At 42.7% G+C, this 18,028-nt stretch overlaps 1 protein-coding gene across 1 annotated transcript in view; it reads left to right on the plus strand.

Annotated features, from left to right (window-relative positions):
- The window catches only part of fam172a (family with sequence similarity 172 member A), a 178,175-nt gene that overhangs the window by 81,997 nt on the left and 78,150 nt on the right, over positions 1 to 18,028 (plus strand). The window contains exon 8 of the mRNA XM_050050421.1: positions 1,531 to 1,650. Coding sequence (XP_049906378.1) covers positions 1,531 to 1,650 — 120 coding nt within the window. The remainder of the gene's footprint in view (positions 1 to 1,530; positions 1,651 to 18,028) is intronic.

Consider the following 18,028-nt stretch of genomic DNA (forward strand, 5'->3'; position numbering starts at 1 on the left):
CACTCTGTGAATGGAGGTGGGTGCTGACACTACAACCCCCTCATGCTAATCTACCAGTAAACACAAACACTCTGACAGGTTAATTTACCTCTAGACAAACACAGCAACAAAAACGCACAGCAGCACATCATCAAATAGTGGAGGCACGCACGCACACACTCGCACACAAACTTGTACACGCAGACATGTGCGAGCGAAAACACCTCATCAAATCACAGGCTACTTTGCTTTCTTCTAAAGGTAAAGTTTAAACCACATTTTCTGTAGAGTGTGTGTGTGTGTGTGTGTGTGTGTGTGTGTGTGTGTGTGTGTGTGTGTGTGTGTGTGTGTTCTTCACTATCTCCTCAATTACCACCTTTAGGAGAGCGAGTGTTGAAGTAATTATCTTTCTGTGATAATATACTGTCTTACTTTGTAAAATGCAAACACATTTATGGAAACTAACAGCCAGAGAGTCTCTTAAGACACCTCCTCTGTCCTTTACCTCATATCTCTAATTATTTGTTTTGGAGTCACATGGAACATTTTGACACTCAATTAACAGATGAGCTTCCATTCTCTGTAGGCCATGTGTTTGTTTATTTTGAGATATTCTTTTTTATATACATCTGTATGCTAATTAAAAGGAAAGTGTGTGTATGTTTGTGTGCGTTCAGTATTGTGCTGTATCTTAAATACAGTGTGGTGTTGCGAGCTGGATACAGGTGTTTGTAGGCAACAAAGCTGCATGTGTACTGCAGCCTCTTGTGGGAATGTATTGTTGATTTCTATTGTGAACCAGACAGTTTGATAGGAAATCAAAGTCTAGAATCAATGTCACAAGTTCATTAATGGATGCCCTTTTCTCGCCTGTACTTTTACTATTGTTCTTTCCAGCCCTGGATAAGCGCTTACATCTCTGGTTAATTAAACATGTCTTCTGGTTGCATGTGCGTAAATCCTGCACGTGCGTGCGTACGTGTGTGTGTGTGTGTTTGACCGTGTGCATGCAGATGAGAGTGAGAACATTCGTACTTCTGATTGTGTGTGTAGGTGCAGAACTGTGCTGTTTTGTATATGCACGTGTATATCTCCTCTCTGTTGTTTTTTCCTTTGACCTTCCTCTAGTGTCTTCCCATTATGCCTCTACTGGTGTATGGATGGGCCATCGATTCAGCAACGGGGTACAAATTAAGATTTAAACGTTACGTCACCCAGCCTATTGAGTTTTACATTTAGGGCATTTGCAATATGCAAGACTTATTGATCTACTGAAGTGTGGCTCTTTATAGAATCCCCTCTGGCCACCACCACTTTTTTGTTTCTCTTTTAAACGTCTCTTTTTGGCTGGCCCCAAGGTGTACGTTTTGATGCTGTAGCATTAAATTAAAAGAGTTTGATGACTCTATTGATGCTTCAGTCTCATTGGATGGACACATATCTTAAATGTTTTGTAACTGTGCAACTGAGTTTGTTGACAGCCTTTGAGCTCATAAGATTTACATCAGTTTTCTTTGTTACGGGTATAACATCAGAGCTTTTGCGTTGCAGGAAAACGGTTCCTCCGAGGAACACGTGCTGTACGTGTGGGACCACTTTGTGTCCAGAGCCGCAGCCAAGAATGTCTTCATCATGGCCCACAGCTACGGAGGGCTGTCTTTCGTTGAGCTGGTGAGTGTTTTAGTTTTCCGCTTATCCTTCCTACCTCCCACCGACAAAGAGACAGACTGAGACGCACAATACACTCCTGTCAGCACAATCACTCACTTACATGTTTGTGTTGGAGAGGCTGCATAATAAAACTCTTATACGAACTAAAATTTAACTTTGCGATCCTACAGTACTTACAAACACCAGTACATGCACACAAACATGTTGGTATGCAAAAAAACTACATGTTCTCAAACACACACACACACACACACACACACACATGTACTTTATATACAAACATGCAGAGGAGTACAAGCACCGGTCACCTCAGGGAGACAGGCAGCAGAGTGATAGGGTGTGAAACATGGTGGAACGATTAAAAATAAATAGCATTTAGTTTCTTTGAAAAAGTACTGCTTCTGCAAACAATCTGGTTCATCATTGTCCTTGGGCACTATCCACCTCCTCTACACATCACGAACAGAGGAAAAAAAAACCAGGGGAAAACAGAGGGCTGGATAAAGAAATGTAGCGATGGCAATGCAACAACAGTTGTACTGTTAAACCAGATCTGCTGCAGAGCATGCAGATCTCCCAGCCTTGAGAGAGACAGAGGATAGGTTGAAAGATGGTGGGAGGGAAATGGATTTGAAGGAATTAATGGTGCACAGGGGAGGGTGAAAGTAAAAGTTTGGCCAGTCTCTTGGCTTTATAACCGCACCCTTCAGCTAAATGGGCCTACAGTGTGTCTTTTGCGGGTTTTTGAAGGCTTCTGAGGTTAATGCTTTATTTTCTAGTCTTTGGTTTACTGTGATGTCCTAGTGGGCATCACATATTGATCATCACTTTCTCCACTGTTTGTGTTTTAATGACTAGAGATATCTAATAATAAAGCTCCAGTGTGCAGATAGCCAGTGCCATCATGACGAGTTATCCTTTTCCCTAGAAGTCTTGGCTGATGGGGGTTAAGTTTATGTTTGTACCCTGCTGGCTTACTACTTGCTGCTTCATTTATTGTCCAATCGAAGTCTCAAGTGCTAATGACATATATGCCACATTTTACTTAAAGGGATGCTTCACCGATTTTCAACTGGCTTTGTATCATGACAATGTGGGTATTATGTGTAAATGAACTTTGGTGAACATCCCTCCATCTAACCAGTGCCTAGATCTCCCTGGTCCCCTCAGCGAAACTTCGTTGGATGACTCATCATCCGGCAAAGTTTCGCTGGGTCTCGTGCTGTTGCTCAAACTACAGGCTGTACTTCTACATTTTTGTATTGCTCACCACTCATGCCGCCGCGGCTAACATAAAGAGTATAGAACAGGATCAAGAGACAGACCAGCCTCTCACTTTCTCTCTTTCTCTCATGTCAATGTCAAAAAGTATATGCATCTCTCCTCGGCATAGACAGCCCAGGTTTATGAAAAGACCATCTTTCCATCAGTGAAATATTTCTTTAATTCAATGTTTTTATCCTAAGTTCATGCCACAGTAACTTTAAGTTGAGCACACGTAAATTACTTGCAAGCAGAGATGGGACCAAATCATTGTTTTGCAGGTCACAAGTGTCTCAAGCCTTTGCACTAAAGTCTCAAGTCAAGTCCCTATAAGTTCCAAGTCAAGACAGACAAGTCTCAAGTGGAGTCTCCAGTTCTTAACTTTGAGTTCCGATTTCTTAACAAGTCATAATACGCCCTTCACCAAATTTGAGGCCATTTTAACAACAGTGAAAAATACATGAAATCATTAAAACAACCATGAATGCTTTTAAAAATTGTAGTTTGTTGAAAGTTTCTGTGCCTCTGTCTGTAATTTCCAACCCACACATTTTGCAAACTGCAATTTTTTTTTTTGTTGAGCGCCACATAGGTTTTGTATGGTTAGTAATGTATGTTCGTTCAGTAATGAAATGTTAGTTCTTCATGGTTCTCTCACGCAACTCGAGTGGATGCTATCAGATTGATTCAAACAAAGTGGATCTGGAGAATTAAGTGTTGATTTGCTGAGAATGAATAGTTTTAATGTTAGCTGATTCAGGGAAAGAAGGTAAATAAACTGATGTGTGGCATACATTTTAAATACCATATTTTAAATATTTGGGGTTCGGGGCAAGGTCTAGGGCCGGCCCTAGACTTTTGGGGCCCTTCCTCAATGTAATGTGTTGCCAATTCACATGGCTTTCACATTTTACTTTAAGCACTATTAATGCACAATTAAGTATATAACAGCTAAAGTGGGACCTATTACAGTAGCAGCAACACCATATTTAAGTAGACTACAGTAAGTATTTGTCCATTACCCCCTGACCCAATGCATGGTCCTTCTCAGAGACTGGATCTTGTTAAAGTTTGACATACATGGTAAAGACATGCATTTATTACAAATATCTAATAATATTGGGTGTAAGGAGCACTGTTTAAATCAAATATTAACACCAAATTGCCCAAAATTTCTAGTAACAGATAAAATATAAACATTTTAACAGTGACAGTATTTGTTGAAGCCAGCTGTACGCGGTCACTGTTAGTACTAATTCAGGCTGGATGTGGGTCTGCTAAATCTGTGATTGCACTGGCTGATGATTCAGAGTCTCCTCTGACAAACTTCAGCTTGTAGCTCCTGTAAATTATAGATCACAATCCCCCCAGATTTCCTTTTTTACATTTTCAAACATAAAATACTGTGTATACTATGGCTTGGTTGAATACTTATTATATACAGAGAGATGTGCAGTTTAAATTAAATATTTAAGAGATAATCTGTGTCAATTTAGTGCTTTCCATCCCAGAGTTGTAACTAAACCTTGACTGAGAGACTAGATAATTATTGTCTTGTTTTAAAATGTGTGCCATCACTCTCATATTAGTCTAGACTGGCCACAGAGGTTGCTGCTGAAGAGCACAAGTTTCATTTCGTGCACATGCATGTGAATGCATGTTCACGTGTGATGCAGTCATCTCTTCGGAACTCGGAGTTTATAACCACTGTTGCCCATTTGGCATTTATCAAACGCAAACAATGGATGTATTTCACTCTCACTTCTGTCATGCACAAAGCCACAGAACACAGCCTGGAGGTGACTTGCAAACAAGTGAGCAAGATACAACCATACAGAGACATTCACTGCTGAGCTAAGTTTGCAAGACAGACTGACAGGCTAGAAAGAGATGTACTGCAAGCTAACAGATCAACTTAACATTACTGTAATTTGCTAGCACCAAACTTTGGGACAGCAGAACACACCTGTTTGCTGTTCCAGTTCACTCTCATGGTGTTTTTGTCCCATTCCATGACCAGAAGGACACTTTGTCGCACTGAAGTTGTAAACATTGACACCCGCTTTCATACGAGGGAGGCCTTGCGTTATTTGCGGAGCCTCAGCACCTTGCATAGTGAATGTATGGCCAGGCTCTGTTTGTGTGACATTTTAAGCACTCTTGGGAGCCCTTCGCTTACCATGGGGCCCTAAGCAGCCGCCTAGTTCGCTTATGCATCCGGCCGGCTCTGATCAAGTCAAAAGGCTCAAGTCTAAGTGAAGTCATGAGTCATTGGTGTTAAGTCCAGTTGCAAGTCTTTTTTGATTTTGTCAAGTCGAGTGTGAAGTCATCAAATTTGTGATCTGAGTCTGACTCGAGTTCACGTCACAGACTAAAGTCAACACCTCGGCTGGAAAGTAGTTAAGATTCAAGCTAGAGGGTTGTGATGTTTAGATTCCAGCAATAGTTCACTACAGTTTGATTAAAAAGGAAAAGAGCAACTAAAAGTCAAGCTCTGTTGTGTCTGCGGCTTCTGAAATTCCAAAACGATGTGTATGTAGTAATTTTGGCTCAGTACCAGATGTATTGCAAAGATGCTTCGCTAGCTGCGTTAGCATTTAAAATACTTCACTGTATTAAGCTCTGCTAGCTAACATACGGTGCTAGTTGTGTTTGCAAGCCTCTCTATGATCTGAGAGCTGGGTTACATTGCCAGTCTGCTGGTTTCTTGATCTGACGGATTTACTGCTAGACTCACCACATCCCATATTATTCAGGACATATCTCTTCTCTTTTCTTAGGAAGGGGAAGAGGAGGGAGGCGGCACAATGAGTATACGGGCTAGTGGGGGATTAAAGGTGGGCACTTGTCCCACTGGTGTTTTCAGGAATATTTTATTTTCTTTCTTTCTCTTTCACCTACTCTTTTTTGTTTAGTATTTTGTAATTTTAATTTGGCTGCTAAATATTCATGCAGTGTTTTGTCCGTGACAGCCTCACAATCTCCTGGGCTTTCTCGCTGTGTGACGAAGACTTGCTATTCTCTCTATTTGTCTCTCTCTGTCTCTCTATGTTTCCTTCAGTCAGACTCCCTCTCTCTCTCTCTCTCTGTGTAAAGGCCTCAATGAGGTTCTAACTGTGTTCTTTTCTGTGATGTCCTTGTCATGTGAAAAACCATCTTAAAAACACTCATATACAGTATGTGCATATATAAATCCATACCATATAGCAGATGCAGTATGGGGAAGGTAACATCAAAACAGAGACTTGAAAGATCGCTGTGTTCACTTTAAGTGACAAGGTGTTTGAATATGCCATTGTCAAGTTTCCCTGGAGGCCATTGCAGCTTCTGTTGCCTATCAGTGTAGAAACTCCTTCACCTCTTTCAATCTGACACAAACATGTACACATTCATAGTTTTTATAACTATCCTTAATGCATACCTGTATCAGCAACTTTGTCTACAGAGAGCAGTGTGTGGACCTGTCCAAGCCAATCATGGCCTCTCTTGTGTTTTTAGGGCTGTATCCGACCAAGTCAAATCAGATTTGGCTGTGAGAGTTTGAATAGGGTTGGACTGGATATTCAGTGTAAATGGTAAATGGACTGCACTTGTATAGTGCCTGTCTAGTCTTCCAACCACTCAAAGTGCTTTTACACTATGTCACATTCACACACTGATGGCCGAGGCTACCATACATGATGCCACCTGCTACTCAGTAACCTTTCACACACTCTCACACACCGATGTAACAACCACCAGGAGCACTTTGGGGTTCAGTATCTTGCCAAAGGATACTTAAACATGCAGACTGGAAGAGCTGGGGATCGAACCACTGGTTTTCCAATTAGTGGACAACCTGCTCTACCTCTGAGCCACAGCCGCCCCACAGCGACGTTCATGTAATGTAGTAAACAAGACAAGTTAGCCCTCTGAGCTATTGCAGGCTAACTATGCTGACAAAAGGTGGGAAATGTGCAACAACATTTTTTGCTTACATTAGACATCAAGCAAAAGCCAGACATTGTATTGTATTGAGTTGATGTAAGCCTTGAATTCACCACATCTAAGCAGTAGGCAGAAGATAACATTATCTCAGAGCCTGACTGGGCAAAGCCTCTCTTCCTCCAGGCAGCTGCCTCCGTCTCACTCAGGCTCACCCTGGGTCTGGGTCTGCAGATGCCTGTACTGAGAAGAAGCATCCTCAGAAGAACACTGCACTCAGACTGACCAAAAAACGAGACGAATCTCAGTTGATGGAGATGTCTCTGGCCAATGATTCGAATATTCGAATTTGGGGGGGCAGCACTGATCTTTTAATACATGTTTTTTTAGGTGCATTGTTCCTAAAGTATTCCAGGCTGTTTGGCTTTTTATCCAAATACACTAAAACTACTTGCACGGGAGGACCGTATACACATGGGAGTTAAAGCAGCCACTATGCATTTCCTACTTGTTATTGCACTCCCTCACGCATAAGCATGCACACACTTAATGCACATACAAGCACACACACATACTGTACACGCGCACATACATACATACATACATGCGCACACCATCTACTTAATTGAGGAGAAAGTGGTCCAGCGGGACGGGATGGGAGGTGCGTGCGCATGAGCAGGCGAGTGGAGAGTGGAGCCTTGCGGGATGAACCGTTTGACACATGAGAAGACCCAGAGAAAACAAGCTGTCTCTGGGTTAATTACTACTCCCCTTTGCAGTTAATAAATACATTTCTGATCAAGCACATCAAAAAGGCCCGCCATTAATTTCTCCTGCTCGCTCCCCTTGCTCCGGAGCATGTTAGCCCCTGTTTGGAGCGCTCAAGTGTTTCATTGCAATTTGATTTCTTTTAAAACACTTCACAGTGTGTACTGGCTAATTATAGATACATCAAAGAGTAGCTAACTGCCTTTGAATGAGAGTGTGAGAGAGGGAGAGAGACTTGCGCTGCAGGGGGAAGGCTGCTCGCTCTTTCTTGGCTTCGCCCCCACCTCTCTCACCCTTTTCCCCTCTCTATCATTCTTTAGCTATCACAGAATCCATCCATCCATCTCAGTTCACTGTTTTGCAGTTCTCTCTCCTTCTCTCTCTCGTACTCCCTTAGAGTCTCTAGTCTCCTCTGACATCTGCTTTCATGCTTGGCCAGCCTGCTCCTCCCTGCTCCTCCTTCTCTGTCTCTCTCAGCTGTATAGTTTTAAAGAAAGCTGGGTCATGTTACCCCAGTCGTGCAACTTTGTTTTGAACCCAGTATTCCTATATTCCCTTCAAAGTCTAAGGGGTTTTTAGCCTAGCTGTGGACTATGTCTCACACACACAAAAACTGGCCATGCCCCTCTAGGTTCCAGGTCTGCATTATCCTTTCTCCACCTGAGGACAAACTCTCACCCCACAATGCACCACAGAGAGCGTAAGGGGCCAGGGGGATGGAGCCATACAGAGAGAGGGCCCTGCCTCCATCTCTCCCTCTGCTCAGCCTGTCTTTTCATCTTCCTCCGTTGCCAGGAGTGTAGGGGGGATGGACGTGTAAATGTAAGTGGTAGTGGTGGTTGTGTTGAGGAAGGGTTGTCTAACCTGCACTAACCTTCCAGCTCACAGAGCTAAAAAGGAGCACTCTTATTGGATAGGACAGGGCAGCATTATATAAGGTCTTATGTAAGAATGCATCTGTCTCCCAGTACACAAATGTGTGGGTGCCAACCAGACAACCAGCCAGCCACCACAACAGCCCCTCAAGAACATGATTACAGATTTTAAGTGTCCTCTATGAACACGCCACATATATACAGTACATGCTTGCCTTCCTGTACACTTTCTGTATAGTGCCATCTGTTTCAATCTATAATGAATATAGCTAGTTTTCTCTCTGTCGTCCTTGAATTCATGTGTGTGTAAGTGTCTGTGCGTGTGTGTTGTGGCTAGGTGTCAGATGTGGGAAGAGATGCTTGAGGTGAGACAGATAGATATGGAGGATTTCTTCACTCCTTGTGGACTTCATTGCTATACCGGTGTGTGGAGGATGAGAAAGATGAAACACTGCCGGGTGAATCAGTCTGAGTCGGAGAAGTTAGTTTTACATAGCTCAGAGTTTAAAAAGTGATTGAGTTTCCTCGCCATGGTATGGCATCCTCAGACTAAATGAGTGTTTTTTATGTTGTATGGTATGGAGGATGCATAAAGAACAATAAGCATATTTCTATAACACTGTGCTTTGTTTGTGCCTCATCAGATTCACAAGTAGAATCACAAGTTAGGAAAAGTAGTTGCACTTATATTGTCTGTGCCTCTTTAAGATTTTCTGTTTATTTATCACAGACAGTTTTCCAAACAAGCTCATTGCCATTTCTCTGTGGAATCCACCGAGCCCTTTCACCACAATATCTACCATTCCAAAATGGACTCTGCTTTATGTCCTGCTCTGTGTCCTCATTTCCTTCGTCCTCCTAATTCCCCCTCTCCCAGTCGCGGTGACCCTCAGGGCAGCAGCGGTGCCAACTATGCCCTCTGTGCAGGACTTTGGCTCTGGCAGTGGTCCGTACAGCTCCATGACTGGCATGGTAACAGCCCACTGAACACATGGCGCTGTGCAAACACTTCTGTTTCCAGTCCTCACCCTTTTTACAGCATGCCTCTGGAAAATCAAAAAAATGTACATATGTAAATATTAGAATACATTATATGAAGTGCTGGCATTGTACCTGATCTTCGTTCTTACTTACACCGTCAATATCTGGTGTTTTTGACACTTAAACACATGTAAAGCTCAGGCATACACATTCATAGCTGCACTGTAGCTCTGTAATGGCATACAGCTTTTTTCTTTTCTTGAGATTCTATGATGTCATGTCATGTTAATTGTCAACTTCCATGGTTTTAAAGGAATACTCTGATATTTTTGGAAATATGCTTTTTTGCTTTCACCCTATAATTTTGTTTTCATGTTTCTTCTTGCGTATTTAATGTGCAGAAACAGAAAATCAGACACTGTGGTTTGAGGTGTTCCAATTTTATGCATTAGGACTATTTAATGACCAACTGCAGCGAGAAATGACTGCAGTCCTTGCCCCATTGTAAAGTTGCTGGTGTTTCAGTATCTCCTACATCCTAACAAGCCCAGCTGATTATTTCTGATTCTGCTAGCATGCCAGGAAACACAGCACAAAATGTAAAAAAAAAGTTTTGTCGTTTCTCGGAAATTAGCCTTTCCGTCCTGCCTCCAGTGTTTGTGCTCTCCCAGACTCAACATGTCCCAAACCAATCCCTCTCCTGCATGCACCGGCATGAAATTGATATTGATCTTCTTACAGTATCTAGATCCCAGTCAGACGGCAAACAGGTTTATTTCTCCTAAAATGTTGGAGTATTCCTTTAAACTGTGTCAAACTAAGTTCCACATTTTTATCTATCTGAAATCCTCTTCAAGGACCACTGCAACCTTCACCCGAGTTCATCACCACACAAGCAAAAAAAAAAAATCACTTTAATTTGTTGACAAAATCATCCCAGCTGTGAAGACGTCCGTACACAGGCTCTGAAAATCCCCTCGTCTAATGCTGTATGCACGTCTCGGCCGCCTTCGAACTCTGAGTGCTAGCCTGTCTATTGCTTCTGGAGGGGATGAAGAGAAGGTTTGTTTTTATCTCAAGGTTCTCCATAGCTGGCGGGCTTGCAAGCGGTGCAGTAGTAGTGCAGTTTCCTGTGTGTATGTCTGTCTGCGTGTGCATGTGTGCGTATGTCTGCAAGTGGGTGCACGCATATTGTATGGGTGCAGTGTATGTGTGTGTGCACGTATGCATATGTGATCGCCTGTGTGTGTCAGCCCTAGCCTGGAGAAGCCTGTATCGTCCTGAGCAGAACAGCTTGGTGGAGAGCAGCTATCAGAGCCACGTTAGGGGAGGAGAGGAGGAGAGGGTGAGAGGCGATGATAAATGGCTGGGGCACACTAGCAGAAATTAGTGGAGCCGTATGCAAAGCTGTGGCGTTTTGTTTGATGTGAAACAAAAGGACCACCATGACAAAAGTGCCTGCCAGCCTGCACAGCAGGACAGCAGCCCTCAGGACATACACCATCGCCACTGAGAAAGTGTGTATGTGCGTTTGCGTGTGTGCACGTGTGTTGGTACGCACTCTCGCGTGTGCGTGTGTGTGGTAATGCATGCATATCATGCATGGTGCTGTTTTCCAGTCCTGTCTATATTATGTATATTATCCCTCTCTGTGTTTTTGTGCTGTGCTCGTAATGACAGACAATGCCTAGCCCTTTGTACACCATGAAAAGACATGGTTTCTTCCTCAGTACAGCTACAGCATATTTGCTCTATTAAGCGGCTGAAATATAGACGTCTAATTTCTTTGTGAATGAATAGGCATCTTAGAGAGCGGCTCTCCTCTTAACATAAGGATGTAAATTGAACTGTTTAAATGTCACGGCTAGCAAGCTGATTTGATTTGAATTGATTTGCTTGTTTCTGGAAAAAAAAAAGACCTCCCTTGCCAAACCTTAGCTGCGCTGGCTGCCACAGATAGACCAAGGTCTTTCTTTCCACCTCAACAACACATTGTAGGGCTTCTGAATTCTTCTATCTGCTGTGATTATGTACAAATGGCCTTCATTTGCCATCCATTTCAAAGCTGTAGTGCTGCATTGTGACTAGAGGCAGATGACGCAGACCAAATTACAGCGGGTTTGCCGTCTGAAAAGGATACTCGCACAATAGGCTTTGTGAAGTATTCCCTTCAATACGTCGCCATTATTCTCACCTTTGTTGGTGTTTCTCTCTATGTTTCAGGAGCATCTTTGGTTTCTAGATTACATTTGTGGTGTTGGTAAGGAGCGGGGTTTACTCACCTCTTGTCTCTCTTGTGCTGTTCCTTCAATATCGAGGGAGATTGATTTTGTGTGAGATTCGCTTTTTTTTTTTTTGTTTGCTGTCTTTTTTTGATTTCCTTCATTATTAATTCCGTCTTGTTTCATTGTTGCACCGTGGCAAGACAATCAAGCTCCTGGAACATAAACACTGTCTGTTGATGTTTTTGCTTTATTTGTCATAAATTCCTCTTTCCATTATACATAAACTGCATTCCTCTTTTTAGCCCGGTTGTTCCATTATGTCTCAGTTAACTGAAGGGAAGCAGCAAAAGGCAGCACAAAATTGTTACAGTTGGCAGGAATCTGTCGTGCTGTGGTAGAATACAGGCTGGGTCCCATTTATCTACCGAGTTACCCTCCTTCGTCATGTGTCCTTTTTGCTGCTAGCATCTTCCTGCCATCAGATTTTGTCATGCGCAACAACAACAACCAACTAGCTTGCTTATTAGTCAGGAGTTGTTATCTTATCAATTAACAAAATGGGGTTTCAAGAGGATCTACAGTGTATATGTATTATAAAGGACCATTCAGTCTCTTTCTCCAAAACGTGCAGTACGCAGTGGTGCAAAGTAACTAAATACATTTACTGAAGTACTGCACTGAAGTAAAATTTTGAGTTACTTGTACTTTACTGCTTTATACTTCCACTCACTACATATTTGAAGCAAAAATTGTACTTTTTACACCACTACATTTATTTGGTAAATTAGTTACTAGGTACTTTAGAGATTCAGATAATCAATTCAAATATTATCATGTATTAAGCAACCCAGCAGTGTATTAAGAGATCAAAACTAGCTCTAACTTCACCAGCTGCAGTGTTAAAGTGAAATGTACATTCATCTATCAATAATTGAAATCCAATAATGTAATATAAATTATTTTAAAATGGGCCATTCTGTATATTCAGTATTTCTACACTGTGGTACTGCTACTTTACTTATGTAAAGTATCTGAATACTTCTCTCACCTCTGCATGTAAGTCCCTGTGTTTTCCTACAGCTTTGGTAGCATCCACACTACTACACCCACAACCTGCTACCTTACAACACCATGGACCCTACTCTGATCACTTGCCTTGTATATTCAGTCAGTGGATTAAGACAGACGCTCCTGCAGGGCTCTTAGAACACAGGAAAGGCAGACTGTCAAGAGAGGTTCTGAGGGAAGTGATTCACCTCGTGTTCGGTGTTTTAACTGCTGTTTCCCTGAACTTTATTTCAGGAGTACTGCAGGTATAGCTGGATAAAGCACATATATGTCTCAAAACATTTTTTTTTCCTTGTTTCCCTAACTTTTTTATGGTCCGGAGTTAGACAGGTCATCAGAGACACTGCCAATAACCACGGGCAATTCAAGGCATCACTTTCATTTTCACACTATTTAAAAATCTTGGGGATATACGTGTCTTGTTTTGATCAAACTCTTCCTATAGTGTACTCAACAGCCCAGAGGCAGACATGGAGCTGTTGCTCCCACCTTAGGCTCTGGTGCAGGAACGGTCAATACGCTTCAGGATCACTTCCATACATCCTGGTTTCCATCGTCAGTTGAAGAATTCCTCTTTGTCTCTGTCTGTGTCTTTGACTGCCTTCAGAGTATCTCTATCTTTCTCTTTCTCTCTTTGTCTGTGGTAGTCAATAGTTTAAGTACATAGCTGACATTTTTCGTGAATAGTTCAGTAAGTTGCTGTTGATTATTTTCTGCTCACAGAGAGAAAAGTTATCAGTCTGTGGATTGCCATGGTTACCTTGTACACAATTAAGCCGTGCACTACTTCTAATTGGTCTGTGATAGCTTTTGATTGAGTTTCAGACTCCGTTATATGAGGACATTGGTAAATGTCAGCCATTCGTTTTGAATAGTTTGTCTTATCCACTCCTTGGTCTGACCATCCATGGTTTTAAACGGTTGAGCATGCTTTCACCAGGTCGTCACGGTTACCCACTCGTCTCTTTCGTTCCTCAAAACACACACGTTGCCATGGTGATGTAATTGAAAATCATTACACCTCAAACAAGTATTGAGGTGACTATTCATAAGTCTCCTCTCACCTTTTTGTCTTCCTGGTTTTTTTTCCCTCCCTGGTGAAAAGGAAGTGAAAAATCCATCTGTCCTCAGTGCATCATTGTGCAACGGCTCTTTTTAATCTCTCTTGTCCTGCCCCACCCACCCCACACCCCACCTCTTCAACACGGGGTCTTTCTTGCCACTTTGTGATATAAGAAGCCAAGCTAGTTGAAGTTCATTTGAGTTCAGTTAAATCTTGAGGGATTCATCATTACATATTTACTGGCTGAGGCTGATCTTGCTGTAAGGTTCTACCCTCGTCCCATTGATCTAGTGCGCATGTTCACTCCCGAGGTTACGGGACGTGCTTCCATTTGCATAAGGCCCTGGGCAAGGTTCTTTCCACCATTGATTGGCCTGTCCATGAGCGCCCCGTGCCTTCTCACATTGATCACTTTGTTTTTTTCCCGGAGACAGTGCTACTCAGAGTTCAGCTGCAGCTCCGGCATATCAGACCTGCCGGAGGAAGAGAGACCGACAGGGAGAGAAGAGGGAGAGGAAAAAGAAAGAGAGAGCACAAGAGAGGGAGAAGTAGGAGTCAGAGGGGGTAGATAGAGAAACTTTAGAGCCAATATCTTAATAATTTTGCATACTTTTCCTTTGAATTTGACACTTAAGCTGAGAAAGTGAAACACAGTTTCACCCTGCCACCCTTGTCGACTCCTCCAGCCTCAGCTAGCTGCCTGAGTTGTATACACTGCTTTTACAGGAGTAAACACATGCATATATGCACCTAATCAGATTTACAATGAAACACACAGAACGCTCAACACACAGACATTAGCATTTCCACTCATACCTGAATTGCGGCTAAAATTGAATAGCCCTCCTCCCTTCCTGTTTATCCTCACCCTCTGCTTCAACCCTGGTCTGCTTGTATCAGTGTGCTACGGAGAAGGCTCTCTTCTCCCTACGCTGTCTTTCACTAAGTTTTTTTTTTTTTTTCCTCCTCTCGCCTGTTTCCACTCTTTTACCAACACTGTATGCCTTGTAGCTGCTCGGACAGTCTTCCCTCTCTCCACCTACTCACTTGGTCAGTGAGGATGCTGTCTTGATTTACTCAGGGTTTCCTTGCTCTCTACCATATTTTAGCAGCATGTTATGCTATTGTAAGTTTTCTATTTTGTTCTGGAGACAAACTTTAATGAAATTCCATATGCATATATGTGGTATGCTTGTATATGATATGCACAATAGCTGATATGTGGTTGTGTTAGTTTTGCAAATTATTGTATAGGCTATATGTGTCGTTTTATAAAGGTTGAGGAGGCGCAGCACTAAAAGTAGGAAGCTGGCCATCATGATTTTGCGTTTTGATTGTGCATATGTGCTATCGCGTGTTTATCCAGCATGGCGTCAGTGGCGGCGCAAGGCTCAGACTCCCATGATGCACCTCCTCTCTTTGTTCTGCTGTGTGAGAGCAGTGTGCAGCTTTGTCTGCCTCTCTCGTTCCTCTCGGCTCGTTGCCTCAGAGGCAAGGTCTCGCTCTCTTCCCTCTCCTCTGCTTCAGACCCCTCTCGCTCTTTCATTCACTCTTTAATACCCATTGGGTACTGCCGTCCACTTCTTTCGCTAGTCTCTGTGGCGTTGGTTGTCTGTTACCCTCCTTCTTAATTCGCAACGAAACTCTGTCCCTCAGTCGCACATTCTTCCTTTGCCACTTGCCCTTGTTTTTTAAAAATGTCAAACCACTCCCTGTTTCCGTTTTTTTTTTTTTTTTTTGGTGACTCTTTTGTCACTCGTGAGCTTCTTCCGTCACCCTCCTACTCTCTCTTACCACTTATCTGTAAACTTACCTCTTGTTGTTTCCTTCCTTTTATCTCGTGTCCCGGTGTATACGGTCTTTGCTCTTCGTTTTTGCTTCCAAATTACTCACTTTCCTTTTCCCTTCTCTCTCTTGACCTCAACTTCACATCGGCCTTGCACCTTTATTCTTGCCGTCTTACTCCAATCCTACACTTGAGACTAACCTCACTTCTTTCTGTCTCCTTCACACTGTTTTTTATATTTTAACATCTCTGTCCAAGAACAGCACTTTTTTCCCACTGTTTCCTACCTTCTCACAGTCACTGCCTACTGTATTGAAAATACATTTGAAGCGCTGCTTATTTATTTTGTGTAAAAGTGCTGAATTTAATCATAATCTGAACTTTTTATTTCAATATAATCTTAAATGTCAAATTATCTGTAAAAGGCTTTTTTTTCTTACCTGAAAATGCAAGATGCTCTCAGTTTACTTTGAAAAAGTATCCTCATTAGTTTCCTTTTTCTGAGCTGATGTCACAGTTTGCCACTTTTTGCTGTTTGTCCTCTTGCTCTGACTAACTTGCTTTTCATTCATGCATCTCCACACTCGCTGTTCCCACTGTGGTATTTCCACGCATTCACCTGCTGTGTCTGGGTGTGTCAGCTAGTTACGACCTAGGTCACCTTCACCAGAGAGGGGATACGAGCAGTTGACGTGAGGTTTGAATGTGGTGAAGATGACATGTTGACAGCTCAAATGAATCGCTTGTCACATGTCTTTTTTTTTTTCTTCCCCCCGCCTTGCTAATTCTTCCATGAGAATGCATACAATATATGAGAGGAATCTTGAGGACATACGGGGCTGCAAATTGTCACTTGAATTCAATACATTGAATCCAGTTTGCTTTCCTATGTTTTTTTCCCCCTTTCTCTCCCCCCAAGACTGTGAAAGGTCTCATTCTGTGGTGAATGTAGGAAGAATAAGTCTTAGGAACTGAAAGGAGAGTGTCGTTTCTGAAAAGCTGTGAGGAACAGCTAGGCGGATCCTGGTGCAAATGTCAGTGAACTCGGTGACTCTGAGGTTGAAGTTTAAATCCTCTCTCCCTCCTCTGCTTCGTTTCTCTCATTTTCTCTCTCCTTTTTGCTTTTTCCTTCAAACGCTGCATCTCTATCCACGCCCGCCTCCTTCACTCTCTGCTCTCTGTCTTTCACTGCTTTTAAAGTTCATTGAATGCAGTGTTGGTATTCTCTGGTGTTTTTGCCTTGCCTACTCCAAACCCTCAGCACCAGGGTCACAGCATTCTTTTAGTGTGTTTGTAAAGAATGTTTCAGTGTCAGTGCATCACCTGCAGACTGTGCCGTTTATTTCCTGCACATATCTCCAGTGTTTAAACGGCCAGGGTTGGTGGCAAAGGAAAGAAACAGGCAATTCCGCAGTTTCTCAGATACTTCATATTTCCTGCGCTTTAAGCTTGAAATACCCCATATTGGCTATTCAGCTGATCTATACCCAACTATATAGCCTCCGATACTTATGGAAAGCTGAGTTTGAATCCTTTATGGCAATTTTTTTTTTCCATGGGTGTGTTTTAGTTATGTACCTGCAGTAAAACATATTTAATTTTTTAAGCCTGGAAAGCTGACAGTGAAAAGAGATGAACTGTTTTATGTGCCATTTTAAGGCTTTATGTGCTGTGAAATACGATGGGGGTTATGAAAGAGCAAAAGGAAGGGAGAGAGAGGAAGGGAGAAGGAGAGCGAGCGAGAGACTCCTGGTGTGGAGCAGCCTTTGATGTCTTAGCTGGCTTGGAGCTGAATGCGGAACTCACTGAAGGGTAGGCCTTGTTTCATGGTGGGAATATGAAGCTGGATGTGCTGTCCGAGTTAAAAAAAAAAAAAAAAAAAACGCACGCATTTGCACAGATTTTTCTTAAACGCATTCATGTTTGTGTACACATTTTTATCTTTAAGCATGAGTGTGCATTTTGCTCCAAAGGCTTGTTTGTTGTAGCAGTAAGCTCGCATTTCTGCGCCCGTCATGTCACTCATTAGTTTGTGGTTCATGTTCAGATCAGTTACCAGGCCACATTGGGTGGCTCAGTAATTCACAGTCAGTGTGTGTGTGTGTCTGCGTGTGTGTGTCCCTGTCTCATATATATTCCGCTTTCCTATTAGATGGCTTCACACCCGACGATTCCTCTGGACTCCTCTGACATCGGCTTTCATGCATGGCCTGCCTGCCTCTCTCCCTTTCCTTCTCCCCCTCTCACTTTCTCGCTCTCTCGGCCTCGAACATTAAAAACATCTTGGTCGTGTCAAGACATCTTTTAACCCCCCACCCCACCACTACCACCCACCTACCAGTCAAGACATCTTTTAACCCCCCACCCCACCACTACCACCCACCTACCACCACCACCAACCAGCTAACATGCACAATACACCCCC

Source organism: Epinephelus moara, chromosome 8 (genome assembly GCF_006386435.1).
Source record: "Epinephelus moara isolate mb chromosome 8, YSFRI_EMoa_1.0, whole genome shotgun sequence".
Taxonomy (NCBI): Eukaryota; Metazoa; Chordata; class Actinopteri; order Perciformes; family Serranidae; genus Epinephelus; species Epinephelus moara.